The sequence below is a fragment of the Pezoporus flaviventris genome, unplaced genomic scaffold, assembly GCF_033815535.1.
Source record: "Pezoporus flaviventris isolate CSIRO_AGI_PZ_B2104156 unplaced genomic scaffold, CSIRO_AGI_Pfla_v1 ptg000002l, whole genome shotgun sequence".
NCBI classification, from domain to species: Eukaryota; Metazoa; Chordata; class Aves; order Psittaciformes; family Psittacidae; genus Pezoporus; species Pezoporus flaviventris.
Window position 1 is genome coordinate 746,683 of NW_026892550.1, and position 22,433 is coordinate 769,115.

General features: G+C 39.1%; 1 protein-coding gene across 1 annotated transcript in view; it reads left to right on the forward strand.

Annotated features, from left to right (window-relative positions):
• Positions 1 to 22,433, forward strand: part of CTNNA2 (catenin alpha 2) — a 452,176-nt gene that overhangs the window by 67,043 nt on the left and 362,700 nt on the right. The window contains exons 4-6 of the mRNA XM_061466251.1: positions 14,122 to 14,288; positions 18,952 to 19,071; positions 21,400 to 21,666. Of these exons, the coding sequence (XP_061322235.1) occupies positions 14,122 to 14,288; positions 18,952 to 19,071; positions 21,400 to 21,666 (554 nt within the window). The remainder of the gene's footprint in view (positions 1 to 14,121; positions 14,289 to 18,951; positions 19,072 to 21,399; positions 21,667 to 22,433) is intronic.

Sequence of the window (22,433 nt, forward strand, 5' to 3'; positions counted from 1 at the left end):
ACGCAGCCTTCTCCAGGCTGAACAGCCCCAACTTTCTCAGACTGTCTTCATTCAGGAGGTGCTCCAGTCCTCGTGGCCTCCTCTGGACTTGTTCCAACAGTTCCATGTCCTTTTTATGTTGAGGACACCAGAACTGCACACAATGCTCCAGGTGAGGTCTCAGGAGAGCAGAGTAGAGGGGCAGGATCACCTACTTCGACCTGCTGGTCTCGCTCCTTTGGATGCAGCCCAGGATACGGTTGGTTTTCTGGGCTGCGAGTGCACATTGCAGCCGGCTCATGTTCAACACCGCCAAGTCCTTCTCCTTGGGCTGCTCTGAATCTCTTCTCTGCCCAGCCTGTAGCTGTGCCTGGGATTGCTCGGACCCAGCTGTAGGACCTTGCACTTGGCATGGTTAAACTTCATGAGGTCGGCATCAGCCCACCTCACAAGTGTGTTGAGGTCCCTCTGGATGGCATTCCTTCCCTCCAGGGTATCAACCGAACCACACAGCTTGGTGTCATCAGCATACTTGCTGAGGGCGCACTCAATCCCACTGTCCATGTCAGCGACAAAGATGTTGAACAAGACCGGTCCCAACACCGATCCCTGAGGGACCCCACTTCGTTACTGGTCTCCAGCTGGACATTGAGCCATTGACTACAACGCTTTGTGTGCGGCCATCCAGCCAGTTCTTTATCCACTGAGTGGTCCATCCATCAAATATGTATCACCCCAATCTTCCCTTTACCTGTTTCATCTGGGCTTTGTGGTTTTAAATCACTCTTTAATTTTATTACTTTGGTCATGCGTTATTTTATGGCCAACTTAAAATCATAGAATAGTTTGAGTTGAAAGGAACCTTAAAGCTTATCCAGTTGCATCCCCATGCCATGGGCAGGGATGCCTTCCTCTAGAGCAGGTTGCTCCAAGCCCCATTCAACCTGACCTTTTGAATACTGCCAGGGATGTGGCAACCACAGCTTCTCTGGGCAACTTGCTAGATACATGCCTGAATTCAGCTAATGTTCAGTTAATGTATTTCCCACTGGATGAAGCAGTTTCCATTTTCTCCAGTTATTTCTCTTGTTCTGTGGTACCTTCCATTTTCTGGAGAAGTAAGGTTTTGATTTTCAGCGAAGGAGGGGAGCCAGCAGGACTGTTCCCTTGGGCTTCTGGAGGGCAGACTGGCCTGTTCAGGAGCCTGGTTGACAGAGTCGCTTGGGAGGCAGTTCTGAAGTGCAAAGGATTCCAGGAAGGCTGGACACTCTTCAAGAAGGAAATCTTGAAGGCACAGGAGGAGCTGAAAGACTTCCGTGGTGGGGAAGAAGACTGGTCTGGCTGAACAGAGAGTTTTGGCTGGAACCAGGGGAAAAAAGAAGAGTTTATGACTTTTGGAAGAAGGAACAGGAAACTCAGGAGGATCCCAAGGATGTTGAGGTTAAGCAGGGAGAAAATTAAAGGGGCTAAAGCCCAACTAGAACTAACCTGATCTTTTTCTATGGTATGGTAAAACCAGCTTAGTGGATGAGGGAAAGGCTGTGGGTGTTTGCCTAGGCTTCAGTAAAACCTTCAACACTGTCAAAGTGTCAAACTTAAAAAGACAAACTTTTTATTTTCTGGTTTCATTTGTCTTTAATTTCTCCTTCTTTTCTCTGTTTCACATTTTTGTCTTTTCTCTTTGGTTTTGATTTTCCTGACTAATCCAATCTCTATTTTCTGCCTTTGCCTTGGTGAAAACTAAATACGTTCAATTTCAGGATGGTTTTTGCAATTCAGTGCAAGGTAGAAATGCTTAATTAGCTCTAAATATGTTAGTTTAAGTAGCAGACATGCTCTAGCTAGCTTAGCATAGAAATCTATATGGACTAATATAGCTGCTGACAAGTACATCAAATTGTTGGAGCTGATGATCATTCCTGATACTTAAGCACAGTTTTTACACATCTCATGCTTCTTAATATGCTTCCACAGTGACACCTGTATAAGCAGCTCTCCCTAATGACTGTTTGTTTCTGTTCTTGTTAAAAATCCAACACTAAGCATGTTGTTTATGAACCTTGTATCACACAAAATGTACTGATCTGCTCTCCTGGCTGGTGGTGGTGGTTCATGCATCAGCTTTGGGATGCACCAGCATCTAATGTATGAACATCAGTATGACATTCAGGTAACTCTTTATCTCTCTGCACAGAAGCTCTTGCAGTTTTTAAGCATTGACCCACTGTGTAGTTATATCGGGGTTATCTAAGATTGCTAATAGTCTTAGAATATATATATCCATATTTTTAATGTAATTCCCAATTTTGGAAAGATAGGCTTAATTTTCATGTAGGTTAATGCTTTGGGCATGATTTCAAAAATTCTTGACAAGTTCTTTAATGGTTTAAAAATAACTGCTTTGGGCCTCAAATATAGGTTACCACAAATAATGTGTGCCGCTTATGTAAACAGAGAGTAGAAAAGAAATAACTTAATTCTTTGCAAGTGGTAGGGTACCTTCTATGTCTTGCACTATGCAAATCTGCAAGTGCTCTCCTTTGTATTCTTTATTGTCTGCTTTCTCTTATCTTTTCTTATCATGAGCCTCTGCCATAGACTTGCCCTGTGCTGGTGACTCTCCTTGGTCTGTTTCTCTCCTTTCCTACGCTATTTCACACTAGAGTACCTCTTTTAATTATTCTATTTAAAATTTACCTGTTGTTTTTCCTTTCTTGGCCACAGAACCCTAAATTGTTCAACATTAACGTGCCTGTTCTCTTAATCCCAGTCAGGGTGTTGCAAAAAGGCTGTTTCCCGATTTCATCTGTTTGTTCCCCAGATCTTTAATAATAGTAGGAAAATGCCATATACCTCTATCATATTCATGATCTCTCCATGTTCTTTATCTCAGGCTCATTACAAAGCTGGGTGATTGGCAGGCAGCAATACCTCTTGCTATGATTCTATGACACCATTCTGTGGTTCTATATTAATCCTCGGGCTACAGTGTGCTTGGAAACATGCTGTATTTAGAGCCAGGTGGTCTCTGCTTCTCATACTGCTTCTGTCAAGTCATTCACAGATAGGAGCTAAGTATAAGAGCATAAATTAGCAGGGATACGAAACTGTCCCCTTCAAACAGGTTGTGAGCTGATCAATCCACTAGACTGATCAATCTCAGCATCAATCCTACCCACCTCCTCACAGTGCTTCCCTTGAGTTGGTGTTAACTTGCTCCTTCTGTTCTATGAGCTCATTGCGATTTTTTGATAGATTTTGATAAAAAATATGGCTTGCTGGAAAATATCAACCCTTTGAAATCGAAGTTTATCCCAACAGAAATCGAATTCAACTAAGCTTTTCATTGGGCAATTTTTTTTCTATGTGATAATAAGAATGATGGAACTGATTCTAATTATGATTTTGAATGCAGTTCACAGTGCCTAGGGCACAGATGTAATCTACCTGCTAACATGCTTGGTATACAGTATTTGTAAGCATCTTCAAACATTATCCAGAATGACTGAATCTGGTATCTTAATGGAGAATGCCACAGTAGATATCTTAGAACACTTCCTTTCCTATGTCTGTTAGAGAGCTGTGTGTGCTTGCCTAATGTTGTCCCTTTCTGTACCTGATATGATTCATTCAAATTGATTAATCTCAATTCTCTTTACTTGTTATGCAGAAACCCATTAAGTGATTAAATGCAAGGCTTTAATTGCTAGGACTCACAGAAGAAGATCTTCCTTTGGCAGCTGCATTCATTTTAGTCCTGTTTTACAATTATTTTAATAAATTTACTATGCCCTGTTCACCAAAAAGATGCCAGCCCTTCCTAGGGATTGCTGTTGTAGTTATTTCAACAGCTCTGTCCTGTTTATGTGGTGAAATATTCATTTTGAATGTGCTTCTTGTCTCAGTTCTGCAGCTACTGGGAAAAGAAAGAAACTTCCTTTTTTTTATTAGAAATCTCAAGTTTGTAAGATAAATGTATAGAAGTTGTGGAAAAACTAATAAGTGAACAACAAAACAATAGGCTTTCCTGCAGTGCTAAATCGTTCCTCCCATTGTTTTACTGCATGGCAGACATCTGTTCTACTTTGTACTGGTTGTTGGAAGACAGTCCTACCACATTCCACAGTTCTGTCCAGAGGAGCTGTGGCTGCCCCATCACTGGCAGGGTTCAGGGCCAAGTTAGTGGAAGGTGTTTCTGCCCATGGCAGCGGGTTGGAACTGGATGAGCTTGAAGGTGCCTTCCGACACAAACCATTCTATGTTTCAGTATCAGAACTACCCAAACAAGCACACAAGGTTTCCTTGGAAAGGATATTATATTGTTGGTTTCACTCCCAGATGGAAAGTGAGAGCAAACTAGCTTATGTACAGCCTTGGACTATCAGATTTATCAAGCAAAGCCAATTTATCACACAGAAGGTACTTTGAGATGAAAAGAAACATTTTCCTTGTCTTCTGTACAGCACTGAAGTTCAGCTTCATGACTTTTCCCAGGATACAAATAAGGCCATGCTATAATTCAGTTGAGATTGAAGTTTTAAATTTGCCTCTGTATTTATTGATATTTTAGGAGGTCTGGTGTGTTTTCATGTTCCCTACACCAGCCACAATGTTGAACATCTAATGTTCTTGTTGATGTTCGTGAGCTCTCCACCTCTCTGAAGGCTAATCAGTGTTTAGTTTATCCCTGAAGGGCATTAAACTGCGGAGTAGCTGAGAACTGTAGACAAAGAGGGATTAGAAACAGTAATGTATTCCCACATCAAAATAATTTACTTTTTTAATTGAAATTTAATGTTTTATTGTATGTAAATGCATCTGTGATGTTTCAAATACTCTATTAATCTGACAATTTATTAGAAAAGCTCTTTTTAAAATGTAACATTGGTGAAATAAATTGTTTTAGATTGTCATTGATATGTAGCTAAATACCTGACCTTTCTGTATATGTTTTTTACAGTCCCTTAGGAAAGATGTAGTTGGGTTAATTAAACCAACATATTTTAACGGTGTGTGAAATGAATGAGATGTTGTGCTATTGGATCTATGCAAATATTGAAACTAAAATACATACTAGTGTTAAGGGTATCCATTGTGCTTTAAAAAACATAGAGCGATGGAAGATCGCTATCTAAACGTCAAATGCGAAGTAAGACAAGTTTAAGTGAGCTAGGTTTTCTGTATAATCAATTCTAGAGAGACACTGCTCCAGTAGCTGAAATGAAATGCGAAAAGACCAGGTGAGATCCAAGGCCGGGTTGGATGGTGCTTTGAGCAACCTGGTCTAGTGAAAAGTGCCCCTGCCACTGGCAGGAGGTTGGAACTAGATGAGCTTTAAGGTCCCTTCCAACCCAAACCATTCCATGATTCTATGATCATTGGGCTTGAAATCTATTGATGAGAACAGTTGTCATTCTTCCACAGATGGGGAGCAAAATCCCAAAAGCAAGTGAAAAGGGAGATGAGTTTAGGGGACATAGTAGTAATGATTTAGAAGAAAAATAGGAGATGAGTTTAGGGGACATAGTAGTAATGATTTAGAAGAAAAATAGGAGGGACGGTGGGATAAAGTTTTAACAACCATTTGAGTGAAGTTGTTTGAATTCTGAATAGCATTTTAATGCATTTTTATATTTAGTAAATATACATCCTTCAGTATGAAAACATAAAATGCTTCCAAATGTTAACAAACAATTATACAATGTCAAATAGAGATTACTAAATGAAATGGACAATTTTTAGTTATGGAGAATGGATTTTAAAATACTGTAAACAAAATATGTTTTAAGTTATGGACTAAATCATCAGTATGATTGCTAAGGTCGGAGGAATATAGACATAAGAAATCAACCATCAAAGACCAGATTTAGTTCATTATTCCTGAATCAGAAACTTGCCTGTTGACAAGTCTACTAGAATGGACAACGGGAGTTCCTGCTCTCCTTGAGTCTCTAGACAAGTCAAAAGGGGATAAAACTGCAGATCTTTGCATCCTGAAGGTATTGGTTTTGTTTGGTTTAGTAACAAGACAGCATCCATGAAGAAAAGATTAAAAACCTGCTTACATTTTTTACATGTAACCCATTAGCAATTATGGGTTATTTAAATCTATGATATCATCATTTAGCATTATCAATACTCTTCCGTACAGAATCTGCAGCTTAGTTTGGGTCTGTATGCTACTATAATTTAGAATAGCTTCATAAAAATGCTTTTGCTCTAATTCCTAGGAGAGCACTCTAAAATACTTTAATTATGTCATGGATCAGTGGTCCTGTCTTTTTAATCTTGGACATGTAGAACAAAAGACAAAATCTGAAAGAGGTGGATTAATTAGACCATGGCTTTATTAATGTCTTCCATTTGAGAACCGCTCGGGAATGGTACATCCAATCAGGCTGTCATTGTTTCCTTAATGATTTCCAGGTGTTTGGAAGATTGTCAGTGTTCCCTACTGATTATAGCTGTTTTCTAGCTTGTTGCTTTGTGTCCACCATCTTCTATCTCTCAATAAATACTCTGAGGCTTTGGAAAAATGACATTTCCTCACTGTATTAACCACTGAGAGCTTTAGTCCATTCCTTTCATCGTAGGTAGATAGTTGCCTTTAAGTCTGCTTATGTTTCCAGAAGTTCCAGTAGCCCAACACAGCATGTTTATGCACCCCTAACGAAAAATGTGCCAGTAAATCAACATTGGTAGCTCTCAGCCCTCCTTTTACTCTTTCTTTTTCCTATGTGATATCGACAGTCACTTCCACTAGGCTAAATAAGGTATTGCTTTTATAAGGCACAGATCAGAAGATATCTTTTTCACCTATGATAAATTCGGTCAATGATTTCCATAGCAAATGGTGAATAAAATCTGTCAGCTTTTTATGTGTTTGCGTGAAGTTTATCTGTGTCTATGGGGCCTTTTTGTAAACTGCATGGAATCAAGTTCATAGTTTGTAATTTAAATGCTATGCATTTTGCAATTATTTTTCAATGTGTTTTCAGCCCATCGTGTTGGTTTTGGCAGTTGACTGATGTAAGAGAAGACAGTTGAGTTTGATGAGCAAGTAGAAAATTGGTAGTTTTATGTCTGGTTAGGTTTTTGCCAGCCCATAGAAAACCAGTTTCTAGGGAGAAATGCCTGCCAGAGTTGGCACAGTGAAGGCAGCAGGAGTGTGTGTTGGGTGAACAAAACACAGTTATTGCTTCTCCAACTTAGTCATGTATGATAAGAAAATTGGTTGAAGAGAGTAACTTCTAAACAGGATTCCCATTCTTTAAGTAAGAAATACTAAAAAACTTTCTTTAACTAAAAAACAGAGATTGTATCTTTGTGTTTCAGGATGCCGTAAATTTCTTTTGCTTTTGTCACTACTGTTAAGCATTATGCGATTTTTATCTGGAAAGAGCTGATGGTGAGATTGAGAGAGTTGATTGTCTTGATTTCTGGTGTTAAGAAATTGCACAGTTCAAGTCTTGTTGCAGCACTGTTGTGGTACCAGCTTTAGCTGCGTGCTTCTGAAGTTATTTGATATCTGAAAGAAGGAAAGGTTTCACAGAATCAGAGTCTGGGAGGGACCTCTGGGGAGGCACTTCCCTCAGTTTTCCATTTAATGTTTTGAACAGGTTAAAATAGTCACAGCTGCCCAGGGTAGACGTGGAATCACCATTCCTGGAGATATTTAACAGATGTGTAGATGTGGCACTGGGGGACATGGTTTAGTGATGGAATTGGCAGTGTTGGCTTAATGGTCCAGCCTATATGATTCTATGATTATTATATGATTCTATGACTATGCCTAGTCCATTTAAATGTTCCGTAACCAAGGGTACGCCTGCCTGCCTGCTTTCTTTCGCACTGGTCTCAGTGGCCTGGGATTCCCAAAGACAAGTCTTACTAGTAAAAGCCAGTTATTTAGCCTGGTTGTTATTTTTGTAAATATTAGTCATTTGTTACTCCACTTAAGATGGCCACACTGATATTTTGAAACAGTTTGCATCAGAGTATTTGGAAATTACATCCTGTGGAAACACGCATTTACGAAAATAACATGGTTACTTTTTGTCACTTACAATGCATACACATGCATGGATATGTATGTACGTTTTTGTGTGCGTACCTAAGGACATCACATAATACTTACATGTTCCTGTTCTTTATTAACACTTTCCCTAGATAGTGGTATAATAAAGTATTTTCTTTTCAGTAAAAATAGGAAGCAATCAGCCTAATAGTTTCTGGAAATATATTCAGAGAATATAAAAATTCTGAATGGATGCGCATATATATATATATACATAGTTTTTGAACATGTGTCTATGTCTATAAAATTACAGGAAAAATGCATAAATTTAGTGACTTAATTTTTTTTCTGCCTTTTTTCCCCTTAGATTTTCACTTTTGATGTGCAGTAATCAGTTACTACCTTGCCAGTTCTTTGGGGCATTATTCCATTTTAAGACTTTAATAGAAATTTGAAATAGGATTCAACATGAGGCATGCTGTGGATTGTACATTCCTTTGGCCTTTTTGATGTTCATTTTCTGGGATGTTCAGAATTTTGGTGACCTTTACAGTCCTCTGCTGATAGCTTGATGCAGAAGTTAAGCTTGTAGCACTTGCCTTGCCTTGCACAGATTGCCAAGTAACTTGTACGTGTATGTGATTCTGGTTAATTACATTTAAACGTCTTTAACTGCTCCCATATAGAATCATAGAATAGTTAGGGTTGGAAAAGACCTTAAGATCATCGAGTTCCAACCCCCCTGCCATGGGCAGGGACACCTCACACTAAACCATGTCACACAAGGCTTTGTCCAACCTGGTCTTGAACACTGCCAGGGATGGAGCATTCGCAACCTCCCTGGGCAACCCATTCCAGTGCCTCACCACCCTAACAGGAAAGAATTTCCTCCTTGTAGCCAATCTGAATGCCTGAACTTAATATCCAAAATGATATGACATCTTACTTTGAAAATCTAAAAGTTTTGTTGAGAATCAGGTCTAAAGAGTCCATTTCTAGGTGCTGTAACTTTATTGTGACAAAGTGACTGAGTAGTACTAAATATAATCTTGTGTTGCCCCTCTGGGAAGGATAGATAGGGTGAATCATCCAGTTGGATCCTATCAGAGCAGGCTAAGTGGTTTGATAGTGATGTTGGGAGATGGTAGCTGTAGGTTTTACCCTGCTTAAGCTGATGAGATCCCAGAGCCTAAATGGCAACTTTGGACATATCTGATCCACCCACCCTCTTATACAGGACAACCCAGAACAGCTTACCAAGAACTGTGTCCAGCTTCTGAGTATCTCCAAAGATGGAGGCTTCACAATCTCACTGTGCAACCTGTGCCAGTGCTTGGTCATAGAATCATAGAATAGTTAGGGTTGGAAAGGACCTTAAGATCATCCAGTTCCAACCCCCCTGCCATGGGCAGGGACACCTCACACTAAACCGTATCACCCAAGGCTCTGTCTAACCTGGCCTTGAACACCACCAAGGATGGAGCATTCACAACCTCCCTGGGCAACCCATTCCAGTGCCTCACCACCCTTACAGTAAAGAACTTCCTCCTTATATCCAATCTAAACTTCCCGTGTTCAAGTTTTAACCCATTGTTAAATGGGTTGTCACTACTTGTCCTGTCACTGCAGTCCCTGATGAAGAGTCCCTCCCCAGCATCCCTATAGGCCCCCTTCAGATACTGGAAGTCTGCTATGAGGTCTCCACGCAGCTTCTCTTCTCCAGCCTGAACAGCCCCAACTTGTGAGGTCACCCTCACAGAACCAAAAAATATGTTTCCAGATGTTCAGAGGGACCCTCCTGTCCAGTTTGTGCCCTTTGTCCTGTCACAGGGTGCTGATGAAGAGAGGCTGGCTCTGTCCTTTTTGCAGCCTCCTACTAAATACCCTCCCAGGTATTTGCTGGTAATAGTACTACCAGTAACCATTAGAATTCAGGAGTAAAGCTGAACTTCACTGTTAGGTTTTTGGTTGATGGTGCGTTATAAGAGTGGGTTTTTTTTTGTTGTTGTTGTTTTGGTGCTCCTTTTGTTGTTATTATTGGTTTGGGGTTTTTTTTTTGTGTCTTTGGGTTTGTTTCCTTCTCTTGTTTTCGTAATGCACATTTCTTGCATGGATAATAGGGGCTTTCTCCACAGAAAGTTCTAGGGTATTAACATCACTTTCTAACCCAACTAAGACTCTTCATTTACAAAGTGTAACCAAATGCATGGGTTTTCTTTTTTTTCTCAAAGCAAGATGCCAAATAATGTGGTGTTTGTGTCCTAGCAAGAAAGTGGCTGACTCTGTGTCAAACAAAAAAGGTATATGAATCCTGCAAAGTGTAGGTGAGTGTTTCTCATAGCTGCAAATGCTATAGGGATCTGCAGTTCTTATCACATGTATTCCAGAAACATAATTGCTTCATAGGGCTTCTGTAATAGTTAATTGGAATGGGTATTCTATGCAATAAGAGGAGACTGAAGTACTGCCTTTAATCTGTCATGGCTCATCGTAAAAATGGAAAGTGGAAAAAGGGACGATAGAAACACAGTGGAAGAATACATACTTACATTTAAAGGATGAGGCACAAGAAGAAATAGATATAATTTATCTACAAATACAGTCAGTGTGGCATTAAAGTGTCTCTAATGAAAAAAAACAAACCTGTCAGATTCTGGAGTTTGCTTTGGAATGCCTTTCCTCCTTCCAGTAGGATTAATTGGGGTTAAATGTCTGAGCTGTTTCTAAGATGGAAACTTGATTAGTTTATGAATGTAGTTATTATCATATTAAGATTATTATTAATTATATTATGACATGACTGTCTGCAGTGGCAAGGAAGCAGACCTGATGACTTGAGATGTCTGTGTTTCTAGTATTGACCTAATTTTCACTGGAAGCAATTTAATATAGATTACAGAATAACTTGAAATGAGTTTGAAAAGAAAAGGATAAGTAGAGTTGGCTTTTTCCAGATAAAAAGGTTTCTCTGGAAAATAATTTGACTTGCTGTAGCTCCAGCAGTACCTTTGGCCTAAGAGTGCTCTGATACCATTGTTGTACAAGGATAAAAATGTTAACTAGCACTGAGATAGACAATCCTTCCTCCTCTATGCCAGCTATTTTTTTCTAGGTTATTAAACTTTAAATTGTGAACTATTCATTTTTTACAAGTTTTAAGCAACCTGCTATGAACTTTTATATTAATGATTTTTAATTTGCTTATGTCTAATAGTTTCTAGATAACTATTTTTGAGATTTATTTCACTGAACTTCGGCTTTCTAAGATTAAATAATGAATCCAAACTTTTTAAGCTCTTTGACCCTTCAAGGGTTTAGAGGTTTCATAGAATCATAGAATGGTTTAGGTTGGGAGGCACCCTTTCTATGTATGGGGTTGTTTCCATAGCCTTTACAAGTAATTTAACCCAAGTGTTTTTCTCATAGATTGGATTAACAGTACATCTCTTAATTATGATTATTTATTTTTATTCCTATTTTATTACTACATATTTTTTCTTCCATTTCCTTACTTTTGAAGGCAGATAATGCATTTTCACTTCATTAGTATTCAGCTGACACTGTTAAGAAGTGGTGTAATCACCTATTTCCTACAAGGCTGAAGGTAGATAGTAAGGCATGTTTTCCCTATTGCTTAGAATAATGTTCTGTTAGTTCATAACAGTTTTTAAGACTGTGGCTTACTCAAATACTTTCTAATAAGCTTTTGAATCAATCATTTTTTTTTCTAGGGGGCCTCAGCATTTCATATTAAGTTTATGTTCTAGTCAATTCTTGATGTTCTCATCACAATTAGGAATCAGTTGGCTTTTACTTCTGATGCTACAATAATGCTCCCAGTACAGTTATTAGCATAAATACTTAGATTTTAGTTTTAATGGCAGGTCCAGGTTCCTTTTCCTACATCTAGAACCGTATTATTTGCAAGGAACTTTTCCAATTGGATCGGTATATGTTCAGTGTTTCTGTATGGTGTGTGTGCTATATTAATGCTTTTCTGGTGGTTACAAAAAACGAAACATCTTATGGTACAAGTCCTTTCACTGTCTTCTGTGAGTCATATATGAAAGGAAAAGACATATGCCACTCGTTTTTAGTTACCACTGCATTAAGCTATTAGTTTAATAGCGGTGTGGTGTTTGTTTCTCACTTGCTGAGTGTCTTCAATATCAGATTTTATCTGATGTTGTGATGTTAACCACATTTCCATGTAAGTAAATGTAACGTTTGCCTTTTTGGTTGAGCTTCATGTTCTATGTTGGCTTAAATTAGATTATCAAATGTTTGGAAGATGGTTATGACTTTAAAAAACCTTTAATGCCTACTTGTGCAATGTATTCCTTGCTCTATATAAGGGGTGGAAGTTTCCACTTTGTCATTTCAAGGTCTTTGCCATTGGAATCTTGCGTACTCTGAATGCATTGTGCTGTCCTTGTCTCACCCTTCTCTCTAATCATATATTTTCTTCAGGTTCTCCCTGTCTTCCTTTTGCATTTCAACTTAGACCTAGTCTTACTCCTTTAAAAGCACTATTTCTGTTATTAGCTGGAAGCTATTAGATCTCAGCTTTACAGACAGAATTGAAGTTTTCAAGTGCTGCTAGCACTAAGTACCATTTATTCCTTCTTAATACTTCCATCAGCTAAAAAGAACTAAAATTCATCCTTAAAAATCTCGATCTAGTTACTAAGTGCCATGCTGAATAAAATGCTTGTGCTGGAACTTAACAGGAATAACGTGTCCAGGCACTAGCATATTTCATTTGTTATACAAGAGAGTGTCTTGCTTCTTCCGCAGAGAGGCAGCAGTAGGGATATCTGGACATTTTCAGATGGTGAATAGGCAGAGTGCAGAGGAGACTGGGCAGTAAAATCAAGGCAGTGATGGTCACAAAGGGAATTCTGAGATTCAACAAGGCTCAGTGCTGGCTCCTGCACTTGAGTCACAACCATGCAATGCTCCAGGCTTGAGGAAGAGTGGCTGGAAAGCTGCCGGGTAGAAAAAGACCTGGGGTTGCTGATTGACACAGCTGGATGTAAGCAGCTTGTGCCCAGCTAGGGAAGAAGGCCAATGGCATCCTGGCCTGTATCAGTAATAGTGTGTCCAGCAGGACCAGGGCAGTGATCATCCCCCTGTACTGGACACTGGTGAGGCTGCACCTTGAATCCTGTGTTCTGTCCTAGGCCCCTCACTGTGAGATACTGAGTTGCTGGAGCGGGGCCAGAGAGGGACAACAGAGCTGGTGAAGGTCCTGGAGCACAAGTGTGATGGGGAATGGCTGAGGGACTCAGGGAGAGTTTAGTCTGGAGAAGAGAAGGCTCAGGGAGGACCTTATCGTGCTCTACATCTACCTGAAAGCACAATGGAGTGAGGTCAGGGTCAGTCTCTTCTCCCAAGTAACACATGATCGAACAAGTGGAAACGGCTGTGAGCTGCACCCGGGGAGGTTTAGGTTGGATATTTGGATAAATGTCTTCCCCAAAGGGTGCTCAGGCACTGGAACAGGCTGCCCAGGGCAGTGCTGGAGTCACCGTCCCTGGAGTTATTTAAAAGATGTGTAGATTTGGCACTTAAGGACGTGGGTTAGTTGGTGGGCTTTCAGTGCTGGGTTAACTGTTAGAGTCATTAAGTCCATGATTGGAGGGAGGGGAACGTCTTCTGTTCATAAGACTGATAACTCTTCCACACGAAGAGCAGAGTAAGACTGGGGAGCAGCAGTTGAAGCACAAGGATGTCGTGTGAAGGCAGAATTGTAGAAATGATACCGATGGGGTGCTCTGCTCTGTCCTCCCTACCAGTGCAGGTGACCTCCGTATTTCTGTACCACACACTGCTGTTTCTCTTACATTGGACTGGTTGCACGCAGCAGTCTGTCTTGGTGTTTTGGTTTCCTTTTTAGTTGTTACAGGTCCCTGCTCTATAAGAACAGCTTGGTAATAAAGAAGAAAAGGCAGGGAATATTGAGGCAGTTGCTGCACACATTTTATAAGCTATTTCTCCTGAGCATTTCAATACCCAGTAACTTAGCCATGGAGTTTTTACGTAACGGGGTTAGTTTGTGTTTACTTTCCTTGAAAAATACAAGTGTAAAACGTCTCTTTAATTACTTTATCTCCCAATTCTAGGAGAAACAATGAGAATTGCCTCCTCGGAGTTTGCTGATGACCCCTGCTCCTCTGTGAAACGGGGCACCATGGTGCGGGCTGCCCGTGCCTTGCTTTCTGCTGTCACCCGTTTGCTCATCCTGGCTGATATGGCTGACGTCATGAGGCTTCTGTCACATCTGAAAATCGTATGTATTTTTAATGCCTTGTATCAGTTTTGAGTAGTTTGTGTGTAGAAAAATAAGGAACAAATTGGTAATGGATACCAGTGTTCATATTTCACACTGTATTTCACAGGTTTTAATTACAGTGCTGATAAAGAGGTAGGAGATAACACAGTTCTACATTAGTCTCATTGATTTTTCTAATTTGGCAGAAGTTAATATTAGGAGTCTTGAAGTAAAAAAGTACTGGGCTAGTACTGTTAGCAGCTATCTTCCGGGAAGGGATGCATTTACTTAACTCACATCTTATCCCCAGTGTCTCAGTACTTGTAGAGTATTGCTATCTTGTGGCTCAGTTTAGGTACTACAGTTCCATTTCTTTGTGTGATTTCTGGATGCCTTAAACGATAGAATCTTTAATTTGGAGTGAGACAGTATTAGAAGTGTAATCAGTTATCAAAGATGAAAAATAGAATAAAGAGGAATTAAAGATTGCCAGATAGCTTGGTGTGGATTTGTATTCACTTTTAGCTGCCACCATTTATGGTTTTCTTATATAGGAGTATTAAAAGACTTTGCACTTGAAACTGGGATATGTAATTATTTGTAGGTTTTTTGATAGGTATTGAACTATTTTAATTTTATTGCACAAACAAATAAACAAAGTGAAATTAAGTTGTGTGGTTTGGTTGATACGATGGAGGGAAGGAATGACATCCAGAGGGACCTTGACACACTTGTGAGGTGGGCTGATGCCAACCTTATGAAGTTTAACCATGCCAAGTGCAAGGTCCTACACCTGGGTTGGAGCAATCCCAGGCACAGCTACAGGTTGGGCAGAGAAGAGATTCAGAGCAGCCCTGCAGAGAAGGACTTGGGGGTGTTGGTTGATGAGACAATGAACATAAGCCAGCTTCAGTGTGAGCTTGCAGCCTAGGAAGCCAGCCGTATCCTGGGCTGCATCAAAAGGAGCGTGACCAGCAGGTCGAAGGAGGTGATCCTGCCCCTCTACTCTGCTCTCGTGAGGCCTCAAGTGGAGCATTATGCACAGTTCTGGTGTCCTCAACATAAAAAGGACATGGAACTGTTGGAAGAAGTCTGGAAGAGGCCACGAGGATGATCAGGGACTGGAGCACCTCCTATATGAAGACAGGCTGAGGAAGTTGGGGCTGTTCAGCCTGGAGAAGAGAAGGCTGCGTGGAGACCTCATAGCAGCCTTCCAGTATCTGAAGGGGGCCTATAGGGATGCTGGAGAGGGACTCTTCATTAGAGACTGTAGTGACAGGACAAGGGGTAACAGGTTCAAACTTGAACAGGGGAAGTTTAGATTGGATGTAAGGAAGAAGCTCTTTACTGTGAGGGTGGTGAGGCACTGGAATGGGTTGCCCAAGGAAGTTGTGAATGCTCCATCCCTGGCAGTGTTCAAGTCCAGGTTGGACGAGGCCTTGGGTGAGATGGTTTAGTGTGAGGTGTCCCTGCCCATGGCAGGGGGGGTGGGAGCTGGATGATCTTAAGGTCCTTTCCAACTGTAAGTATTTTATGAATCTATGATTCTAGGATAAAACCAAGTTTTGCAAAAAATTATATAAAAAATGCTAAAAGCCTGCCGAGTGCATGTGTGAGGTCAGCAGAAGCGATGGAGACTTACTTCCTTGTAGCATCTGTCCCAAAAGTATTTTATTGTTTTTTAATGTCTTTTTCACAATGTCACTGTACAATGATGATGTGTTCTAAACAAACAATGAGAACCCTTCAACTTGCAAACTGTGCAGATAACCTAAATGGTTTGAAAACAGTTTCTGTAATGAAAAAGGCAGGTTTTTCAACAGAGGTTCTAGCGAGCTCTGCTCTAATGAACAAAGTGCTGCTCTTGTAGTTGTCAGCATGTGCCTCTTATTTTGTGCAGTGCAAGCATTGTCTCTCAAGTATGCTTTTAATTTTCCCCACTATAACACTCCATGCAAGTGTTATTCAAAATCTTTTGCTGGGTAGGCACTTTAATATTACAAACAAGAGCTTTTTCCTAACACTATGATTTAATTTTATTTCAAGCTCTTTGACAAGCAATGAGAAATATTGTTCTCACATCTGAGATTTCTTCCTTCTGTTGCAGCAGTGTAGTACATTATGTAAAACAGAAATATCCAATACCGTTCTGTGAGTGGGTGTATTTACTTACACAGTTTGCACCCTAGATTTGCAAGGGCAGGGTACGGTAGCACGGTTTGTAATCTCTGCCTTTATCAGATGTTATTGTGAATTCTGTTTCTAAGAAGTCAGTCATCTCTGGTTGTTTTCAAGAAAATTCAACTTAACTTTAAATTTGAATTTATTTTTTTTCAGGTTAAAAAGTGTAATTTATTTCTGAGGGTTGACAGTGTAAATGTTTTTATCTTACCATTTTATAAGGCAAACTAGTTACAGATTTCTATTACTAGGGCAAAAAAGTATTCATATTTTACAAAACTGATGAAGACACCGCCCTTATATTAACATATTGAAGGTAACATTCGAAGCCCGGTGTAATTTAACCATAAAATTAATAAACTAAAATAATTTTGCGTGTCGGAGTTATGAAGCCTGATTTATACTGAAATGTACTGTAATTAATTTTCACTGAAAGAGTGTCAAAGACTTCATGGGAAATTTAATGTTTTAGGGTGAATATACGCAAATGCTTTCTGGAAGGACACTTGGTCATTTCAGCTTATCTTTTGTGTTACTAAAATAAGTAGTAGTGTTTATTGTGGTCAAGCTTGTGTAATAATCACGGCATATACTAATACAGAATGTGATCGATGCTTATGCCGAAGTATGAGTCTATTATAATTAATTACATGGTAGTTAATCAGAAGAACATGGGAGTCAATCAGAAAAACACATCTGTATACTTGAGTGAAGTCCTGGTGTTTTGAGGGTAGGAAATTTGCTCCAATATGAATGTATAAATTGTAATAAAACAGAGGTTTGTGCTCATGGGCTTTCTACTACTTCTTATAACCAGTTTCTTCATTTTGTAATTTCATGGGCTTGAGCCCGGGCTGACACGATAGAGTATGATCAGCATCTTTTGAAATCTGATTATCAAAGTGGGTTCTGTAGCAATTTTACTTAATAGGGAGCTGGCAGGACTTACATAAACAAGTTAGAGGTTTGTCATGCCTGTGCTCAATATTGCAAATATATTGAAGATGGAAGTTTCAGGTAATCCAACACTTCTTGATATGAAAGCAGGATTTTGATATTTTTGCAAGGAATTTGCTGCAAGAACAAAACAGTAAATAAAATGATGCTTTTGTAATTTGTGTTAGTGCTTAATGCAGTCAGATTGTTCAGCTTTAAAAGCTGCTGGTCTTTTTAAGAGGAAAAGAGAAGGGAATTGATTCTGAATAAGGTGTAGCTTGCAACTCTTTGGCTTGATACAAGATTTTCAACATAACAGTGATGGATTTATGTGCTTGAATTCTACATTTTTCAATAGAAATATATGGTTTCGCTACTCTACTGCCCTGTAATTTGTAGATCCATAGTAAGTAGGTAAAAGCTCAAAAGAAAAATATCCTCTCTGGCTTGTAGGAAAACACAGGGCCGCGCAAATGATGAAAAGGCAGGTTCTGCACACGACTCTGTCTTTCTGAATTCATAAGACACCATCTACTGCTGAATTTCTGATTCCCAGCAGCATCTGGAGAGAAAGCTGCCACCTTCTGCTCTTGCATTTCCTATCACATTTAGCTGTTTCTCTAAGAGGAAAAAAAATGTTGTGGAAAGTCTTTGCACTTTCGCATGAATTGAAGCTATAGGTTTTCTATAGAAGGATGTGAATAGAAGCTTTTCACTTCTCAATCTTTGTGCTTGGAATTGCATTTTTATCTTGTGAGGGAGAAAAATACAACTTTGAATTCCCACCTCGTTACAGGAAAATGTCCTCTATTTGCTGTATGAAAAGAGCTTTTTATCCCTTCAGATATATTTTTTCTTGCTGTACAAAAGGTAAAGTTTCACAATAGATTTGATAGATGAGCTTGGTGGTATAACTGGGGGTTTATAACTTTGCCTGTTAGCTACAGCATGACTGAGTAACTGCAGTTATGTTTTCTTTGGTAGATTCTTTTCTCAAATTTAAAGTAATCAAAAAGGAAAACTGAGAGCTGAGAACAAGGAAACAATAAATATGTTCTGGTTTGCATCTATTGTTTCATTTATTTCACTAAAATACAGTGTTTTGGATTTATCAGGGTAAATTTAAATCTTAGCAATAAGTCCGAGTTTCCTTCTTAAACATTATTTCTTGTCCAGAATGAATAACTTTGCTTTCTGTCCCCATAAACCCTGTATCACATGTTAAGAACGTATTAATCTGTTTTTTGTTAACCCCTCAGATATTTAATTTGTATTTCATCTGAGAAGTGTGACTGGGGAAATTAATATACTTATGCCTTTTACATTAATTTCACATGATACCAAAGTACAGTAAATGGAAAGTAATGCAGGATGGGTATTAGACAGCTTCTCTATTAAGAAACTTAATTAAAGTTAGTGGGACTGTCATAAAGCCACTGGAGTGATGGACATGAAAGCTAAATTGGGTCCCTATAATAGAGAGTGTTGGGTAAAATAGTTACAGACTTTATCAAAGTGTACACCCGGATTAAAGTGCTAACACAGTTGATATATTATGTTCTAGGTGGAGGAAGCACTAGAAGCAGTGAAAAATGCAACAAATGAGCAAGACTTAGCAAATCGCTTTAAAGAGTTTGGAAAAGAGATGGTAAAACTGAACTATGTTGCTGCGAGACGACAGCAGGTGAGTTCCCTTAAAGTCTGTGGTTGAGAAAGTCAGTCTCAGTTCTAGAGATCTTGTATTTCACGTCTAAATGTGGTTTAAAATGTGCAATAAGTAATTGCTGTGCCATGGCCTCTAATTTTATCCCATTGATTTTTGTTGAATGTGGTGGATTTTTCATAAATGCAGTTTCTTTAAGAATATTTTCTTAGTGGCTTCAATAAATACCAGAATGAAGGGTGAAAAGGCGAGTGATTTGGGAGGTTAAGGAGAGTTTTCAGTTGATGATTATTCCCATTTAATTCTAACCTATGCTGATTTGAGGTCACTATGACAGCTGTTAAAGCATGAGCTTTCTCGTAGTGTAGTATAATTCAAATTCAGGAAGAACAGAAATCTCCTTTGTGCTTAAAACCATTATTATTAATTTTCAGATGCTTAAAAAAAGGCAAGTACTCTGCTGCCATTGCTAAGGCAGATGGAAAAAAGACCAGAAAGTCACAATAACATTTATTCAATGCCTGCAATTATACAACTTTGCAATAAAGATTATATTCTCCTGAACCCTGTTCTCTGTAAGAGTCCAGATGGTGCTGTCACTGTGGAGTTATGTCAAGTCTCCAACTTTGGCTGTGTTTGAATACAACCGGTCATTCAGGGATGTGTTGTTTTTGTATTGCATAGCACAGTGGATTTAGAAAGCTGGCCTTCCATAGTCATCCATCTATTTACAAATTTCTGTTTTACAGTAATGATAACATACTTCTGTATTGCTATTGTATTTCTTGTCTGTTATTATATAGGCTTATCAAACAACCAGCATCACTTGTGCTTCACATGCAGATGGGCCTGGAAGTGCTCAAGGTCAGACTGGATGATGCTTGGAGCAGCCTGGTCTAGTGGAAGGTGTCCCTTACCAAGGCAGGGGATTGGAACTGGATGAGTTTTAAAGTCCCTTCCAACCCAAACCATTCTAAGATTCTTTTAATAAAATATAACTTTTTTTTTTTGAGCTAGACTGAAAGTAAGTGACTTAAAAATGTAGAATCTAGTCACTATATGAACAGTTCTATTATATATGTTCAGGAACATCCTGAGTGGAATTATAGCTACAAATAATGGGGAGAAAGAGAAAAACATGAAAACCAATGAAAGTATAGGTCTCTTAAATGCTTATTGGAGGTGTGAAAAGAGAACAGAAAACTGTAGTTATAAAGCTTTTAACATTTTCTTTTTATGATGTATTTTTACAGTGCCAGTAAGGTTTCCATATAACAGGAATATCTTGACAGCGTGAGGACTTGTATTTACATGTACATACATGTTCATGTATCTTTTCTGTTTTGTAGCCTGATAAAGTTTTTAGGCACTTAATTCACTCTGAAAGCTGTTGCCTGTCAATCATGTGTGGTTTAAATTGTCAGTGTCTAGAATCTTTAAATCCAGAATATCTGGGCTGCTCTTTAGTTTTTGCTATAGAGTCTTTTGTGAACATAACTATTCAGGTCTCCATATACTCCTTAGGAGTACTGTTAGGACTACCTTACTTAATGCTTGAAAGGCTTTCATGGGCAGTTTGATATATCCTGTAATTAAATAAATTCATGGATTAAATAATAATACAGTGTCATCTTATCCTGGTAATGTTGTACTCTATTTGATGCTTGTTGTCAGGGGAAACAAAGTGTATCATTAAAACAAACACTAAATGAGATGAGGAGTGGAGCAAAACATTAACAAAGGCTAAAAATAACAAAAGACATATTAGATCTCTAATAACTAAAAACATATTCATCAATGTAATAGTTGTATTTTGATTTTTAAAAATGAAATTATAAGGTAGACCTTTTTAAAAAAGACATATAAAAATATGGCAAACCCCCTTGTGCAACTGGCTTCTTGCACTGGCATTGTATTTAAGGAATCAGCAGGCTGAATCCAGTCAATCAGGAAGAGTAGTTTTGAATGTTTTATATAGATTTTCTGTGGGTCTTTGAATAAGGGAAGCATATAGACTCTTGGCTAAGAAGATATTGTAAGCAGAATCTAATAGTCACAATGGACATTTTTGGGTAGGTGGGGGATCTCCCGTAGATTCACAGAATGGTTTGGGTTGGAAGGGACCTTAAGGATCTTCTACTTCCAATCCCCTGGCATGGGCAGGACCACCTTCCACTGGATCAGGTTGCTCCAAGCCCCATTCAACCTGGTTTTTATGATAGATTTTGTTATTGATTCCATCTCTGCAAAATCACTGGATGGTATTCCTGCATGGATGCTTAAGGCTTATACACATTCTAATATGAGAACTTTCATTTACAACTATAAAAACAGTGTGTTTTCATATAGGAACTGAAAGATCCTCACTGCAGGGATGAAATGGCTGCAGCTCGAGGTGCTCTGAAGAAGAATGCCACCATGCTGTACACTGCATCCCAAGCATTCCTCCGTCACCCTGATGTTGCAGCCACGAGGGCCAACAGAGACTATGTCTTCAAGCAAGTACAAGAAGCAATTGCTGGTATCTCCAATGCTGCCCAAGCCACTTCACCCACTGATGAGAACAAGGGGCACACTGGCATTGGAGAGCTTGCTGCTGCATTAAATGAATTTGATGTAAGTATCACAAGTGTATGGAAAACAAAGTGCTTCTCCATGCAATCTGCAGTGCTTTTACCTAAGTGGTTCTTAAACAGGACACACATTTCCCTTTTCATTCAGGTCCATTTCCTCAGGCTGCAGAGGCAAAGTGCAGACATTGATTTGTGTTATTTTTAATGAGGAATAGTTGGTGCTAATGGACTTGAATTATAAAGAGTTATCTGTGTTCATATGCAGTGGCTGTGATAGAGGGTCAGTCCTCTTTTGCCTTAATGTCCTTGAAAAATCTAGCTACGTGGTTCTTAATTCAAAGTCTGATTAATCTGGCAGCTTAATTCTCTGACAAAGGTCTGTGATTAGTTGAATGGCAAAATGATGTTTGTCTGGCAAGTCAAGAAGCCATAACAATAAAATATAGAGTGATGGAGCTGAGCATCCTGGAAACATTAACATTCAACTTGAATCATGATTTCTGTTAATCAAAGATATGGAAGAAGCATCTTTCAAACACAGTTGAAGAGTTACTTCAGCTGCAGGCAAAGTGCTGCAGTCTCTGTTCCAGCAATAGTTACAGTTTTGCTTAAGCAACTTATGAGCAGCTAAGTGTTGAACTGTTACTTTCATTGCCAGTCCTGTCTTAGGATTTTTCTCTATCTCACACTTGAGGGCTGTTCTTTAGAAAGTACCCCACACTTTAATTGCAAACAGTATGTGGAAGTATTTTCCTCTTTCATTCTGACTTTGGGTAAGGGTTTGTTACAATTATGAGGGAATGGTGTACT